This window comes from Astatotilapia calliptera, chromosome 11, assembly GCF_964374335.1.
Source record: "Astatotilapia calliptera chromosome 11, fAstCal68.1, whole genome shotgun sequence".
In the NCBI taxonomy this organism is placed as follows: domain Eukaryota; kingdom Metazoa; phylum Chordata; class Actinopteri; order Cichliformes; family Cichlidae; genus Astatotilapia; species Astatotilapia calliptera.
The window spans coordinates 22,482,479-22,500,013 of record NC_137432.1 but is presented as its reverse complement, the minus strand read 5'-3'; the positions used below and the strand labels follow the sequence as shown (position 1 = coordinate 22,500,013).

The 17,535-nt window shown below is 41.5% G+C and overlaps 1 protein-coding gene across 1 annotated transcript; it reads left to right on the top strand.

Moving 5' to 3' along the window:
- The first annotated feature begins 6,804 nt into the window (after positions 1 to 6,804).
- tuft1a (tuftelin 1a) lies at positions 6,805 to 17,347 on the top strand. Its single transcript, XM_026184433.2, has 12 exons — positions 6,805 to 7,171; positions 12,622 to 12,702; positions 13,559 to 13,660; positions 13,762 to 13,848; positions 14,114 to 14,164; positions 14,274 to 14,357; positions 15,042 to 15,152; positions 15,268 to 15,491; positions 15,603 to 15,708; positions 15,809 to 15,892; positions 16,066 to 16,160; positions 16,274 to 17,347. The coding sequence occupies exons 1-12, from the start codon at positions 7,112 to 7,114 to the stop codon at positions 16,344 to 16,346; spliced, it is 1,158 nt and encodes a 385-aa protein (XP_026040218.1). The 5' UTR covers positions 6,805 to 7,111; the 3' UTR covers positions 16,347 to 17,347.
- The last annotated feature ends 188 nt before the right edge of the window (positions 17,348 to 17,535 follow it).

Genomic DNA, 17,535 nt, shown 5'->3' with positions numbered 1-17,535 from the left:
TGTACACACGGGTGATCACACCCACAAACTACACCCTTTTTGGCTCCTACCTCAAAGCACACTGTGTTCTGTTGATCTTATGTGCTGCACAATAATGTTTAATATTTAGTATTTACTGTCATATTCCCATATATCATTGTGATGTTGTTTATTCTATTACTCTTGTTCTCTTCTGCTTGTTTTCTTTTTTCTTTCTCAGCAGGTGATCCAGGTGATTGATATATGCATTTTTTTTCTTTTTTTCTTCTTTTTTTTTCTTTTTCTGCTCATTCTGTTGGTTTTTGGTTTTTGCCCTTCTCCCCCGTCCCTCTTCTCATCTGTTTCTCTTTCCCTTTCTTTCTCCCCTTCTTTCCCCCAGTCAAGTCTGTCCCATATTCAGTAAGTGAAAATAAAATAAAATTTAAAAAAAATAAAAATAAAAAATAAAAGTACGTACATGATGAAGAACAATATTCAGATACGCTCTAAATGATGCTCAGTTGGTACCAAGCGCTCAAAGTGTTCCAAAAAATATCCCCCACACCATTACACCAGCAGCAGCCTAAACTGTTGATACAAGGAAGGAATTTGTAACCGCAGACATTAGCCTAAGGAGCTTGGAAAGAAAAGCAACTGGACGAATTTTTACGTTTCTTGAAAATAACTTAAAGACGTCGAGTCGCTTGTCTTTCCAAGCTCCTTACATTACCATGACCTGGATGACAGAGCCTTCACAGACACCTAGACATTAACCCTCAGCTGCCACATATAACACAGAAATCTACAAACTAACATTTGTCACTTCTAATCTAAACCTGCAGTTGATAAATGCTGTCTGTATAGTATCACTTCCAAAGATACAATATCGCAAAGATTGCTCATGTTTGTTTTGGCAGCAGCACCAAACTTCTCAGGAATTAAAGGTGAGTTCCACTGAAGTCTGTTTCCTATTACTGTTTGATAAGTGCGTATTTGGATCTGGCTATGATTTCTAAGCAGTTTTATTCCAGTCTGCTTCCAGCTCTTTTTGGAGGAATTTTTTTTTTTAATGACATGTTGCCAGTGTGCACAGAAAACCACAGGTGTAATTAATAACTCTGATAACACAGTTTCTGTTTATTTCAGTTTACCTGCCTCAAGGCTCTAACACAGAGGCATGACTTACATTTCATTCATAAATGTTTTTAACATAGCTGTACTTTTACAGTACAGAAGACTTTATGGTAAAAAGTCTTCTGTGGCTGTCTTTTTTTTTTTTCATCACACAGTTTCAAGTGTACTGAGTCCTTAAATGCCCGTCTTTCCTTAAGTGAGTGAAGTAGCCTATACATCCTGCATGAACACTTGAGAGAATGACAGCAGAATTACACAGATTTTAGGTTGGCACTTTGTAGATTCAATAACAAAAAGAACAGCATCCATCTTCTGCCACTTATCCAGTTCAGAGTTGTCAGGAGGCTGGAGTCTGTCCGAGCTGTCATGGGGCGAGATCCAAAGTACACCCCTGATGTTCCGCTCTGTGGCAGAATAGAACAACAAGCTATAAATTGTTTTAAAACTGCACATTTTGCTTGTTGTAGAGGCCACAAATGAGTGTTGTTTTGACTCCGGGTGTCTCCTGTTGCATAACTGTTTCTGCTCATCACGCCTGTGATATCCATCAAGCACAGCAGAATCAACCACAGCTGCTGTGCTGATAAAAGATTTTATCAACACAGGCACACATCCATGTGATTACAGGGGTCAGTCAAATCTGGATGAATATTTTGCTTTCTTGTCTGTTAGATTTCAGCTTTCTGACTCAGCTCATACATTCTCCAACACCCCAGAACAAACTGACATGCTGGCACATTGATGAGGCCAGTTAGAGAACAAAGGATGAGGCAACAAGCAAACAAGACTTAGTAACATTAAACTGGAAGACACTTTTCTCAGTTAAATCTGACATTTCACAAAGCGACATCAGAAGAAGAGCAGAAATCAACCGTGCGTTGGGCTCCCGCGCTCTCAGTACACTGTTATCATCATGTTTTTACATTTCTGGAACAAACATGACCGTAACGCTCTAAGCCAAATCTGCCTCTAACTTTGTTTATTGTGTGACTGGAATCATTTTTTTAAAGAAACAGTTGCACGATTATTATCATCATCATAATTAAACATTACACTGTTAAAAGTGGACATTCACACAGCAAAGAGCATGAAAATCCCGAAACCAACCTGTGCAACACCCTGACAGACTTAAGACGAATTAAAAACATCTGTTTGTCGAAGCTCTAACTGTGTAAATAGGATTAGGGCGTGCAATGCATGTTACTACAAATAGCCCAGTGTGTTTGAGCCGGCACCGTGAATCTCCCAGTGATGCCCAGTGGTGGATGGTTTGTTGGTGTCAGAAGCACAACTGGGTGAAGCGTTCCAGGAATGTACCGAGTCAACGTGAAAACAAGTTCAAGGAAGCTTCTACAGAAGTGCAAATGAGTGAAATAATGAAAGGAGACAATCAGCAAACTCTCCTCACTATACTGGGAACAAATCTGTGGCTTTTGCTCTTTAAGACACAACATTTTATGACTTTAGGGGGTTTTTTTGCTGCATTTTTAAAAAAGATATCAAAGTCAGCACCCTGGAGGGAACACTTCACCAACTCCCTGGGTTATTTATGTGTTTACATCCTTTTTGGCACATCGGCACACACAGACTTTAAGTCTTGCTGATTTTTTAACAAAGTTATTTTACCTCCCATGGAGCTATTGTGCGATTGATCTACAAAAGAGGTAAAATGTGCCTTTCCTTTCCTTCTCACTGGGAGTTGAACTTGTAAATATTTTCTTGGAACAAACTTATTGGCATGAAGTCACACCTTTAATGTTTGTACAATACCTGTTTTGCTAGACTAGAACATACTTTCCGTGGGTGGGATTGGGTTTCCATATGATTCCTGTTTTCCAGCACACAGCATTAAACCTGAGAGCTGATTTGCCAAAGAGCTGGGTGTGTTGGCTTTAGAAATCGTGGTGTGTTTGTCGTTACGTATGGCTCCTGTTGTTGAGAAACTGCCCTGCCGAAGGTGTGAAAATATTTCTGTCTGCCTTCAGGGGTTTCACATGTAGAAACACAATAAAAACAGAAGCAGTGAAATTACCCACACACTGTGACTAATGTTTTCAGTTGTTCTGTTGTAATTGCAGTGCACAATTAATAAAAAAAAGATAAGGAGTGGAGCAAAGACTGTCATCATGCAGTGCTTTAAAAATAACTTTTCTTGTGTTCAACACTAAATGAGGGCTGTGTCCAGATTCTGATATCATGATTCCACTAAAGCGTGTTATGTAAGTTTTCTTTTTTTACAAGGAAACTGACAACAGCGCCCAAATTCAACTTTTCTAACTAACTGCTCAAACCCACCTCCCGTATTTCTGCTTGTTATAATTTAGTAGATGATTAGCTCGTGATTTTGCTCCCTAGAAGTAAACATAATAAAAAAGAGTCACTCCAGAGGGACTCATCCTTTTTATCTGTGTGTAAGGACATGACCTGTGCATCCTCAGTGGTAACCGCAGCCCTCAAGACAGGAAATGAGCCATTGTTTTCTGTAAGCTTCACTTTGATAATCTAAAGTATGTGACCACACTTATAGCGTCATTATTATTTTCATCAGTTTGTCAGCTCCTCTCTGCATTACACAGAAGTGCACTTTTAACCCAGTTATAGCAGGTCAGACAATGTTGTGTTCTTGTTCAGGTCACATGGTTAGATATCAATATTTTAAAGTCTCAATTTAGGAAAAACTTAATGCAGTCTTTTATATTTGAATTTTGGCTTAAACTCATTTTTTTTAATGCCCCAGAACAATGTGTACAACTCAAGAAATGCGTAAAATGTCGACTTATTTTTAACTCTTTACACCTTGAAAGCCGACTGGGAATAACCTTCAAAACAACTGGATGTGCATCAGTAGTGAGTGTGATCTGTGCCTGTGCAGCTACCCTTGGAAAAATCTGCAAACCACATCTTTATGGATATATACCAAGGTGCAAAAGAGGTTTATCAAATGTTGTCTATAAGTGGGAAAGAGTTAAAGGATGAGTGCATAAAGTTAAAAAAAATCCTACAGTATTGGTGGAATTTCTGTTGAACCATATCAGACGTGCACACTGGCTCACCGGGAGTGAGATGAACAAATCCCAATAAGCTAGAAGTATCTAAGTTAAGAAACACACACATGAACACAGAGTGGTTCCAGATTTGACATCAAGTATGTGAAAGATAAATACTGTATTTTATTTGAGTGTGATTTTCCTTCTCCCTCACCAAGTACATCCAGTAAGTATAAAATGAAGGTTGTTTTATGGTCTTTTGTTATATTTGCATTTACCTTTTTTCTGTCACAGCGTTTGTTGAAACTGTTATCTGGTTATGTTTGGGCTTCAGCAGGGACACGTTCACAGAGCAGCACTCTTCCTGACTCACTTGTGTTAGCCCTTTTAAGGTAGCCAATGAGACATTTCCATTTAGTCGTCTACAAAGACTTTAGTCCAGACAGGCTTGTCAGATTCTTGAGGATCTGAAAACACAAAGCTCGTCCGGGCTATGTGCATATTTGAAGTTGGCACAACTTAAGACATACTCTTCCAAACAGATAAGAAGGACGACTGAATGCGACTAGCAGGAGTCTGACTCACTCTGTGATCTCAGTCTAATGCGTGCATGTATGAAAACATAGACTCTCATAACAGTCTGCTGTCTGATCTCTGGATCAGTGCGTCTGCATGCGACCAATGGCATGATGTAAACTCATAATCAGGACTAGGATTGTTGCTTGGTGTGTGCATTAGGTGTACACGTGCTGGTCTTCTAGTTTGTGGAGGAACTTCATTCCCAGTGATAAATCAACCATTAGTGAAAGCAACCACTCTGATATAAAGGTTACATTCTTGGTTAGTGACTGGTTACCCTGAAGTGATTACTTATTAAAAATGCAGGTCATGTAGACAATTTCGCTAATGCCTGGTTAGGCTTTTCCTGCTTTTGTGCTCCTGGTTTTTGCTCCTGGTTCGAATTCACTTAACATCATCCTTTTGTGTGTCACTCTGAGCTGTTGTTTGCTCCTAAACGCCGCTAAAGTCGTTATCCAATTTGAGGTCTGTGCAGAGCTGGATCAGCTGCTGCTGCATCAGCTACATGCCAGCAGAGGAACGCTCACTCTGTTACTCATTTGTTCTGTCACCTTTGTGCCTTCGGGGTGGCCTGTAGAAATATGCAGCCCAGGTCGTGCAACAGTAGGAATTCTGCAGGAACAATAAATGTTTTGTAAGCTTTGGAGTTTTACATTACTGCTGAAAAAATCTGCCTGGCACCAACAAATTAATAAACACATAAAGAAAATAAAGAAGTAACCTTTTTGTCAAGCTTTTGGACGCGACTGATTTGTTTTGTGACTGGAGGACAGCTTATTGTGCTGTTTTATGTAAAGTCAACATTAAAGGGATTAAAGGGAACATTTTAATATTTCATGTGTTCTGTTTTGAAATGCTGTAAATCATTTTTAGGCTTTGAACTGAACTGTTAACTGTTATGTGAGGACATGTGGTTATGCTTTGCTGTCAAAGAATAAACAATTTCACAATTCAGTTAAAGTAAATCAGCCATTTACCTGGTAGTGAAAACAAGCTTAGCTTGGTATTGCAGTTGAGTGATATCGTGAATGAGCTGTGCTTTGCTGACCTCACAGGAATGGGTTTATATTTGGCCATATACGTTCATTTTCACCCCCAGTCCCTGGCACGCTGATGTCATTTACAGACAATAAGGGAAAGCCATGGATGCGGCCTGTGAAGGATATGACTGGCAACCGAAAAGCATAACTATAAAGGATATTAAACATCAAAACAGTAAAACCAATTCTTCAGATTCATGCATGGAGTCAAAAACACATTAACACAATTACTAAAACATTCAGGCGATGGCAACACATTAAATAAGTAGCTTTGACATAAATAAGTAACACATGTTCACTGTAACAGCTTCTTTTTTCCTTTTAATTACACTCTGTTTTCTTTAGCTTTATTTGATTGTTTTACTTTTAGAGCAATCTTACTGCCTTATATTTTTGCTTTTTACATAGCAACTTGTAGTATTGCAGATTTTTACTTACTGAGTACCTATTTTTCCCCATATTACCGCATTTTTTGTCCGTTTAATTGAGATAATCTGCTTCGTTATTTTTTTATACGTACTCCCCTTTAAGGCCAATACCTTGCTTTACGTTTCGTCCCTTCTGATTGGCTGCCCTTTGTAAACAGAAGCTTTGAATGGCAGGTGGGTGGGGCCAGTGTGCTGTAGGCCACAGGTATTACTTGTATATTCTGAATATGGCCATCACCATAGTAACAGTGTGTATGCATTGCAGAAGATTAATTAGCCTGCTTCCACCTTGATATGTTTGCAGAGCAACCTGTTGTGGCTGGATGGGTTTCTACAGTATCTGGGATTTGTTAACATAGGGCAGACGTATTATATTAACAATTGTGTTTGCAGTTACATGTCGAATTTGGTGAGAAAAGTTCAACAACAACATCAATAATAATAAGAATAAATGCCTCAAATCACTGAACTCAGTCTTTTGGTTTCCATTGCTTTGTAATCTTAGGAGAGAGTCTTCTTAAACAGGCTCGGTCAGGAGTTCAAGCTCGCTCAATAATTCATTGAGCAGTGTGCTGACTGGACAGCAGTCAGTAGGTGTTGCCTTCCGCTGCTCAGCAAGGGGCCATCACATTCCTCTGTTTACTACTTTTTCATGGCTCTCTGAACATCGTGTGATAATCGGGATGTAACATTTCTAGAAGTCACTGTGCCAGAAGTTGTCATACCGGTGCTGACCCTCCCCTCTCAGCTATTCCCGATTCCCCTAGTTCCCTATTTGGCCGTTTCGGTCTCCTTGTGGGCGGGTCGCATGCTTTTGTGGCTCACTCCCACTGTGACGTGCAGAGAGAAGTAGCTCCTCACACACTTACCGGGCCGAGGACTGATAAAGTGACTGAGCTGCTGTGTGCGGTCAGCAGAGAGACACCGTGACGAAGCTTTGAATTCTTTATTTATTGTGTGTGTGGAGTATTTATTTCTGTGAGAGATGAACGGAGTGACGAGAAGTCTGTGCACCTTTGAGGACATCAGAAGTCAAGAATATGGGGTAAGTTACTTATACATTAGCTTACGTGGATTTCTGTGTCTTTGTGCGTTTGCTGTACTTAACTGAAGAAGGTCTAATCAATGGATGACCCAACCAGAAATAAATCACGGTGGATAATTTCCTGTTCATTTATTGTAATTAATTTATTTACGTTATTTACTATTTCTTCAATTTTTCATTTTTTGTCTGTACTCTGCCCTCTGATTATGTGGCTTCACCTGCTTTAAATGGTGCATTTACTGTCCCTGGCTTTGAGGTATTAACCCCTCTTACCCACAGAGACAAGGTGGCAGCTCAGTATTAATCCAAATAACATCTGTGTCTGTCACAAGTACCTTCTGGACACATCATTTAAAGGCTTACAGTTACAGAGAGTGAAGGCAGCTCAGGAACTAAAGGCTGTGCTTGTGCAGTATGTGTGCCACCTTGCCATGTGAAGGTTTGATCACCAGGAATAATCAGCTCACTATGTGTGTGCTTTGCTGCAAACCTGTAAAGAAAGTAGTTCTAAGCTATACTTTACATCCCTTGAATGGGCTTTATTTGCTTGCGTGACAGCAAAAGCATTAATCATTTACCTCACCTGAAAAAACAAACTGTTGACCTGCGCTGTGGTTTATGAGGTTGCGGGGCAACATGATACCCTCCACCTTCCACCTCAGCGCTCCCCTGCTGAGCTCATATCAAATCATATTACAGAAACGTGTAAAACTTTCAAGACACACACGTTCATATTTGTTTAAAAATAACCCGAAGGTCGTCTAAATTCTTAATTTAATTAGATATTGTCTGACTGAGCTCGACGGGAAGGCAAATTATTTTACTTACAATGAATCAGACCCTTTGATGTGTATGAATGTATTAAAGTTCTATTAAATTCATTATTTTTTGTCCATTTGTGATGAAAATCTATGGTTGGCACAAAGTCCCGCACCATTTGGGGACCCACTGATCTAGATCTTCTGTTGTGTAACTACAAAGCAGACATAAACGTCAACGTGTACAAAGGCCACTTACACACAACTGCTTAACAGCTCTCAGGAATGTGTTATGGGGCAATATACGAAACTTTATGTTTGTCCAGTCTTTGTTTTATCTAATCATACATGACATTTGAACATGAGGCTGATAGCACATTTGCATCAGCTTCACAGAGAACATAAATTTATCTTTAACAAAGTCAAATTTAGCAGTCAAATAGTCACCCACCTGCAGTATTTGCATCTGATATGGCTGTTCCTAGTTAAAAAAGCAGCCGAGGAACTTTCACCTCGGCGTACTGTAACGACTGCAGGGTGCTGACAGATTAGTTAATGACACAGTTATCAGTGACACGTCTGTAAGGATACAAGAGGAGGAGGAATGTGCCTGATGTAGCACAGAGAGGCCTTCAGCAGCTCATTTGTTAAGTATGTTTTCGGGAACTGGGATCATGTGATAAAAATAAAATAGAAGGAACAAGAAGCACTGACTCTGAAACAAAGAGTGCTCTAAGGTTAGTACTAGTGACCAGAAATCCCAGGGTTTTTTAATCTATTGTTTGAAACTGTAGCGCTTTCTCTTTCCTGCACAGCAGGATTTATCAAGGTATTATTTTCAGCTCGGGCAATGTTTAGAAGTGATGTCACAATTGCATGTTGTTGAACACATTCCCAGCGTCTCTTCTCATCATCAGTCATCTTAGTCAGGAGAGTCTGACATCACCAGCTGGGAATGGGCCAGACATGACTTATTGGCACATTTGTGTTGAGACATGATTGCAATATGCCCGCAAACACCTTTTTTACCTGCCACACAGAGCAGAAAAATGACTGATTATAGGGATTCTAGTGTCCTCTGTCACTGTGAACTCTGATCCTGGACTGCTTGTTTATCATCACCTGTTCAGGTTCTCACATGATGGCATTTCACGCAACAATCAGCTCCTCTGTCCTCTTTAAAATGGACTTAACCTAATTTAACCCATTAATTGGCGCAGCCTGCTGAGTCAGTGGGACAGTGACACCTTTTCACTGCCGCAGGAGCTACAGATGCATAAACTAGGGCTCAGCACTATAATTATCACCTAATCGTCCAGTAATGGTCTAAGATTAAATGATTAATTGAATAACAATCATCATAGCTTCTCAGCACAGTCCAAAATCCAAAAGTGGGTGTTTAATTTATTCTCTTATGTGACAAAGAAAAGCAGCCTCTCTGGAGGTTTGCAAGCACCAGGTTAGTCACATGAAGAAACCCTGAAACGATAAATAAGTTACCAGTTTAACTGTGCATCAGTCCTATTTTGATTAACTTTGATTCATCTCTGTGGTTTTGTGTAAAACTCCCTGTGCTTGCCAAAGCTGGGTGGAGCAGAATATAAAAGTGGTCATAAAATCCAGTTTCTATTACCGATAAGTTGGTGTTGAAGCTTCGAGCCGTAGTTTTGTTTACCTAATCTTTGATCACATAGTTCCCTGTGTTAGTGTTTGCTGTTCAGACAATCAGTTGTGTCAAGAGAGCATGTGATGCAGTAAGAGGTTTATTGGGTTACGCCTATTGAAATAAAGGTTTTCTATACAAATGTGTTTATATTCCCGTTTCCTTTATGCAAGAAAGACACTGAAACTCAATAACAGTGTGAACATTGTTACTAAACTACCTGAAAGCACACAGGAAGCACTGGCGGCCATGCTCGGATTGCACCTGTCGTTTTAAAGGCCGAGGTTTACGATGCAGTTGGACAAAAGATAAAGTGACACCTGTGCAGCGTGTGGGAAAGCAGTGCAAGAGAGGAGGAATGTCATTTAATTCAAAGACGTTTGTTCAAACACACACACATTAGAGGATGTTTCTTTTTGGGGAATGCAGGAAGTACACTTGTAGAGACAAGGGGATGCTTTACTATTAAAGGGCGCGATACCTGCTCCTACCTCTGTTCGGAAATATAAACTCTTTCCTCTTTAAGCGGGATCGATTTCTAAGGGACAAATCCAGAAACTCTGCATGTTTAACAGCAACATTCCTAAACTGCTAGTCAACCCTCAGTTACAGCCTCCTGATGCCAAAGTCTGAGATGAAAAGCATCCTCGTATCCTTTCAGCCTTTCTGCCTGCAGGTACCCCGTGATCTTTTGTGTCCATTGTCGTGCACCCAGCTGTGTGGACTCTGTGCGTAAAGCTCATTGTCATGTTTCTGCCATTATAAAGGCAGTGTGCACTTAACCTCGTATGTGTGTTTTTCTGCGTGTCAGTGGCCATGCGTGGGTCACTGTCTATAAGCTCATCCAACTGGTCCTTTTGTCCGTGTTCCCGGGAAGTGTAGTATTACAGGTTGTTGCTGAAGGTGGAAAGGACCGCATTTTTGTGTGTCCACGGACATAAAAGAGCAAACCAGCAGAGAGACTGAATAGCTCAGAGCTGGGATTAGTGGACTCTTTGTTTGGCTGTCTGTGGAAGTCCAGAAAAGTCGTGTAATGATGGATTCCTTCTTAACAACTATCCCACTGTTCCCCTTTCGTCCTCCCCCAGTCATGCACCCTGTTAGAGCTTACAGACATTTGCAATCTGAGAGGAGAACATGAAGAAAGAAAGGGGAGTTTTCTTCATTGTGGTTGGACCTCCACCAAGACTATTACTCTATTTCCTTTTTTACATTCATTTTCTATTATTATGTCTCCTGAATATCAGCCCCACACGTCTCGCTGTCTGCCTTTTCCCTTTCACTGCATCCTGAAAAGATAACCAGCTAATCTAGCCCTAGACCTTCTCTAAACACAAAGCTTTTCTTTTACAGCAGCTTTTTATGGTGGCATGACACAACACGAGCGAGTTCATTTCCCCTCGTCTGGTCAGAATCGAGACGCACTCTGCACATGAGACAGAGTCTCTGGACAGAAGCTGAGATTAGAAAGATTAGAATTGGTTATTTGTTTGTTTTTATTATCCATCATTGATACATTTTTTTTTTTTTAAATGAGTTGCTTGGTAAGTGGCATTTCATCTACATTCAAAAATCACTTGAAGACAGGTGATTTTGCATTTCATTTATCTACACTTCCTTATAATTACGGGGGAGAACAGGGAAGGTTTTGGCTGAAACTACCAAGCTGAAGATCATGAAGCTTGTTGGGAGGGAAAGACTCATTAAAGTGTCAATCCAGACAAAATGCCTTAAAAACTGGCATTGACCTTAGTGGAGGATGGGCTCACTGGGTTCTCTTCTAGTTGTTGACCAAAACAGAAACAGCTGTTGATAAAGGAAATCGCACACGAATGTTCATTCTAGCCGCACTTTCACCGAGTTGTATTAAAGGCTCAGAGAACAACATGCATCTATAACTGACAGCAGGGCGAAGTCCATCCACAGATGAAGATCGTGCGACTTGATCGCTGTTCTGTAACGCCAATTAAACTGACATTTAGGCGAGATTGCTGTGACACCGCCTAAAGCAGTGTCTATGAAAGGAAAAGCAAGGTAACAAAATGTAGGTAGGGCTGTTGTGGTGCATGATGAGCACTGAAAGAACACAAAGGAATAAACTATTAACGTACAAGTGGCTAAACATGACCAGACGCTCCCACTCAAACGCACCAGAGAGCAGGCACACACAGATATGTTCATTTTGTTTACGATTTAACCAATTATCTGATTACATGTAATATATCACCAGTTAATCTGATTGGAAGTATTACTCGTTCATACATTAGTTTCTGTTTAGAGTTGTTTGGCGGTGACTTGAGGAGGACACAGTGAATACCCACGGGAAAATGAACAGAACAAGTTGTGTTGGCTGGAACGAGTTATATAATGTCTCCGACCTCCTCCCAAACATCCGCATACTTGCATTAGCACAGACGCTGACTGGTCACTGTTTATTAGAGGCCGCCGTGTACTGGAAGACACACACGGAGTCCCGTCCTTGGGACTTTTATCCTGTGACTGAAAGAAAATATCTGTGCGTTTTGCTCGAGCGTTGATTCTGTGCATTGTTTTGCCTCCATCTTACTCCGCCCTCTTGTATTGTTAGTGTGCCAGACAGTTTATGGCTACTGTGAGGTTATGTTGCCATGGAAATATTCCGTCTTGCTTGACATTACATTTGCTGAGTACTTTCCCAGAAATCCAGCCACTGTCTCCAGTTGGCTGCGAGCATCTGGAGGGTTTCCGCCTAAGTCCCTCTGACGTCTGTAGCAATTGGTTTAAATCAAACAATCTGTCCCTGTGCAGCAGGGAGAAAACTTTTTCTTTCGTTCTGATGCTCCTATAGCACACTTTCTTACTGGATACTCCCCCACCCCACTGTCCCTCCTTCTCTGTTTCACTCTTTGAGTATGACTCAGTCTCTCCTCCTCCTCTTTTTTTTTTTCCCCCTCTCCTCCTCAAAATAGTCCCCAATCAGCCTCTCCATCACATAACCGTCTCTTTGTGGCTTCACTTCATCAACCTCTTACTTTCGCTGCCTTTTTTAGGAGGGGTGTAGGCGGCTGCGGCTCACACTTCACGACCAGAACCAGGCGGCGGCTCGGAGCACAGAGCAGCACAGGGACAAGGTAAGCACGTCCTGTACCTGATAACTTCTGACCACCAGAAGGGAGAACAGAGCAGATCCTGGGCATTAGATCAGCAGCAGATGGAGCGTGTTTGGAGTTTAGAGTTTTAAAATACGAGTCTTTGATATTTGAATAGATTTGTCACCTATTAGGCTAAACTGAGAGAATTGATTTTAAAATGTTAACGGATGAGAAAAGAAGTGCTGAAGGTTTGTTCACCCCATTTTTGGATCTGAAGGTTCAGACAGTTGCTTAATCTTCTCTGCGATCCTCAGTAATTAGCTCAGAACAGCTGCGCTTTCAAAAAAGGAAAAAGAAAAGACACCAGCCGCGTAAGAAGATGCCATCAGCTTTTCATTAGTGGGGTTCCCACACTCAGTGTCTCAAAACAACCATTGTTATACCAATACCAGTGGGACCACCAGCACAGTTGCATAACGTGTCTCCACCTTTATCTGCATGCCCCCCCCCTCGCTCTCTCACTCCCTCTCTGCGTTTTGGCCAGATGTTTATGGGTTAGTCTCCATAGTAATTAGTGCTCAAAGTCTGGCTCCTGATTGCAGAGGCTCTCGGTCTTTCACACCCACGCAGGAAGAAATTTTTCATTTTTGCCTGTTAACAGTTTAATTTGACCAAGCATGCAGACGGTCCTGGCAAAAAGCTTTGTATTAATTATCAGTCAGATTCATTCCTGCCAGTTCTCACGAATCCTGTGTTGCAGCATTGATTGTAAATATGACCAAACCCTTTCTGGATCATCTGCATTTAGTTTGACATTTTATTTAGAAATTTATCACACCCATCTATTCACGCAAAAACCCAATTGTGAACTCCTCTTATGTCTGCCAATCTCCAGCCAATCGGACGAGCTTTTGCACTGGTGCAGCCAGCCAACGAGAGGACTGCTTTGACCTCTGAACCAGTCAAATCCACAGAGGAGCAGGTAGAAATCATCAAGGTAGGCTTCTTTGTATTTTCTTTGTTTGTGTTTTTTTTTTTGTTTTTTTTCTTCTGTTGGTTTTAAACCAGTATATACATTCATGTATGTCCTTGTTTCAGGTGTATCTAGAGGCCCGCAAAAAAGAGCAGCAGAAACACCAAGAGAGCCTGAAGATGCTGTCAGATGAAGTTTCACAGATACAGGAGGTCAGTGTCTGGACAGCATCTATCTGGCTGTTTCACTAACACACAAATGCACACAGTAACTCTACAGTCTGTCGTCCCTGTTTTATAACTTATGTAAGAATTTGCATCTTGTAAAATCATCCTCACTCATACGCCTCTTTTCTCTCGTGATTCCCTTCAGCTCCCGACTTTCCTGTGTTGGTTATTTGCTCAAGTAGAAAACATACATGTTCAGATAATAGCTTAATTTATAACAATATCTTTTTTGTGTGTTTGTGTCACACAGGTGAGATACTGCCTGAAGACTCTGAGGGAGCAGATGGCAGCCAAAAACAAGGTAAGCCATTGTTAGCCTTGCATCCTGAGCTCTTGATGGCATTTCCTTTAGCTCTCCCCTCACTGTCTTTAACATTTTCCATCTGCACTTCCTCCTTTTATCTGTCCAGCCGCACACAAATGGGTGGAAGGTTGGAATCCCCTTCAGAAAGAGCACTTCATCCACTAAACCAGGAGCTAAAGATGACGGGCAGGTGAGCAAACACACGTATGCACATCATAGCTTCAGTCCTGTGGTGTCTTGTTGGTTTTTTTTTTCCACGGGCTATCTGCGTCAGTTTGCGTTTTCTATAAGATTCCTGTAAAGCGATCACCTCCCGGAGGCTCACAGATAGAATGTGGTGTCATCATGGGGGGAAAAAGAGGATTAAAATGGCAGACAAAAAGCAGCTACGTTTACAGCACCCCAGGGTGTAAGAAAATGCGCGGAAGAGCTGTTCCGGCACACTATGTACCGCTGCCTGCGTGTGTTATTGTTTTCAGGCCCCCTTCATTCCACGCATGCTTCATCCTCGCTGACTCTAAGCCAGACATTTGTCGCATCCTCTTGTTGTGCGTGTCAGCAGTGTTTTGCAGACACACACACACAACAAAGAAGCTGACACTGTTGTGTTTGGTTTTTACTGTTTTTGCGCCACTTATAGCAACATTTGTGACTCACATGACACCTTACTCGCTCTAAGTGTGGGAGGCACAAATAGGAGGGAAACGCAGGTCATGTTCCAGCTGCACCACTGACGCACGTGGACACGCCTGTTTTCTTTATAGCGGCAACACCCACAGAGCTCTTACGAGACTCGGCCATCATTGTATTGATTACATCATTCTAAAAACATCTGAGTACTATTAGGATAATCCAGCGCTTTATTTTCTGTTAGGACGTGGATGACGAAGCAGAGAGAAGCAAGCTGAGAGAAGTCAGTAAGCGCTTGTATGCACAGATGCAGGAAGCAGAAAAGAAACACCTGGAGGAGAAAGAGAGACTGCAGGTAACCTACACTGGCTTTGCATTCATCGTGCATATTACATACAAAGTAAACACATACATATTTATATAATTTGCATGAAAGCGATATTTAGAACAAAACTTTTTGACCAATCCAGGCTGAAGGCAGCAGGCTTAGAGAGCATCTGAGTGACCAGGAGGAGAAGCTGAGGAGTACAGAAGAAGCCAATGAGAAGAAAGACCAGCGCATCGATGAGCTTCAGAGGCTGCTGGGAGGAATGGAGCAGGAGAGCGCCACGTTGCGGGAGGCCATCCGCAACCGTGAAGATGAACTGCGGGAACTGCGAAAGATCAGAGAGGAGGGCCACAAAGGGGCGGAAAGGTCAGCTAATAAGCACACACACACACATATAAGTGTTAAACTCTCCACTTATCAATTATCTGTCAATAGCGTGTTCAATAGCGTGCTGTAACATACTGTGTGTGTTTTTAGGACTGAGCAGTTGGAGAAGGAGGTGGCCATACTCAAAGAAAAGATCCACCATCTGGATGACATGCTGAAAAGCCAACAGAGGAAAGTCAGACACATGATCGAGCAGGTGGGATGAGCATGTGTGGCTCTATAAAGCAAATACATTGTCTCCGTCTTCTTTGCGTAGGGATCGCTCACTGTCTGTCTCCATGTTTGCTCGTCTTTAGCTCCAGAACTCTCGCATGGTGATCCAGGAGCGGGACCGCGTGATCAAAGAGCTGGAGGAGAAAGTGGCATTTTTGGAGGCTGAGGTGAGGACAGCTTCTTCTGTAAGAAAATATGTCTGAGGAATTTAAATTGAAGGGTCAGGGTAAAACGTAGACCAGCCTCTGCAATTAGAGAGAAGACGAAAGGAGAAAAGCTGAAGCCAGTGTCTGTTCTGTGATTATAATTTGCACCCTTTGAAATCTCCCTGTGTTTGCAGAACCGAGAAATGCACGACCAGGTGGACTACTTTCTGGGAGGACAAAGGTCAAATTCCTACCTTTCATCAGAACGCAACGCCCAGATTGTCTACAGGTGACTTATTTTGCCAGCGCTCTTCCAATATATTACCTATAAACAACACATTTAGGTGCGTTAAATGCTGTTTTCCACCTAAAAAATAATTTATCCTCCTCTCATCACTACAGCAAACCAATCAAGCTGTCCACCTCATCCAACAAACCGCTTCCTTTCATCAAAGTCATCGAGATCAAGTCATGAACCAGCTGGGCAGATGAATTAATCAGTTACTGCTGAGAAGGGCTCAGAAGCACCAACTGCCTGTTCGATGTCGACTGAAGTGAACGGTTCCGATGTGCGTGCTGAACATCAGAGACCACAACTACCAAACCAAACAATATTGAAGGAAAAAAGGGGGTGGGAGGGGTTTATCAGCACACATACAAACACACACACACACACACACACACACACACACTTGCGTGTCTGCGCATATGCATAAAGAATGTCCGCTTTAATGTAGCTGCATTAGAGAGAGCGATGTGTGTCTAAGTTTACGTGTAGTACTGCAAACTGTATGCAAGTGTTTTTGCTTGCCCTGCTTTAAGTTTCTAATGATGATTAACTCAAAGAGCAGGGGGTAATAATTCCTAACAACATTATAAAATTCACATACAGCAATGCAGCGCCAATAAACTGTAGCTAACGCCACCGTCAGGACACACGATGTGAAGAATCATTAACACGTTTATCTGAATTGTGTCTTTGTCTTCGTTGCTGACTCCTCCGTGACTCCGCTCCCTTTCTGTGTGAGCGGTGTAATGCTTTAGAGTGTAAATACTGACTGTAGCCTCTATAAGGGCGACACCCTGTGATTATTTTTATGGGCTATTTATTTTTTTTCTCTGAGCTGTTTGTAAGTAAATATATGGTTGTCAAGCCTCCAACGAAAAGTATGGCACTTTATGAAACTGTGAGGAGGAAAGAAAAATGAAGATGTTTGGGAAGTCAGACACGTGAGAGGCGTCCTTTTTCTTAATATTTCTTGTAAAGCATTTCAGTCACTGCGCAGACAGTCACCTTCTTGTTGTACATATCAATGTGATTTTGATGTTTTGATTTCTACCTAACAGCTTTTTCCTCTATATTTATTAATGTTAAATGAAATGCCTAGAGACATTGTTTAATAGAGAAGCTTTTGTACGAAGTACCTGTTAATCTGCTATCTGTGTTTGTTTTAGAATAAAATAACTGAAAATCAATGAGTTTCCTTTCAGTTCTTACGCAGAGAGCACAAGTGAAATAAGGTGACGCGGGCTCCTTCTGCTGGACGCTAGTTGCATTACAAAATGATATAATGATACACTTTATTAGGTACATCAACTACTCATTAGCGCATACATTTAATTTAAATAATTTAGCAATGCAGTACATCTAGGCATGTGAATGC

Bases quoted from the DNA above. Each gene is read 5' to 3' on its own strand.
- tuft1a (XM_026184433.2), top strand. From the start codon at position 7,112: ATGAACGGAGTGACGAGAAGTCTGTGCACCTTTGAGGACATCAGAAGT. The intron at 13,661-13,761 runs GTAGGCTTCTTT...TCCTTGTTTCAG, and splicing joins AGCAGGTAGAAATCATCAAG to GTGTATCTAGAGGCCCGCAA. The intron at 15,709-15,808 runs GTGGGATGAGCA...GCTCGTCTTTAG, and splicing joins TCAGACACATGATCGAGCAG to CTCCAGAACTCTCGCATGGT.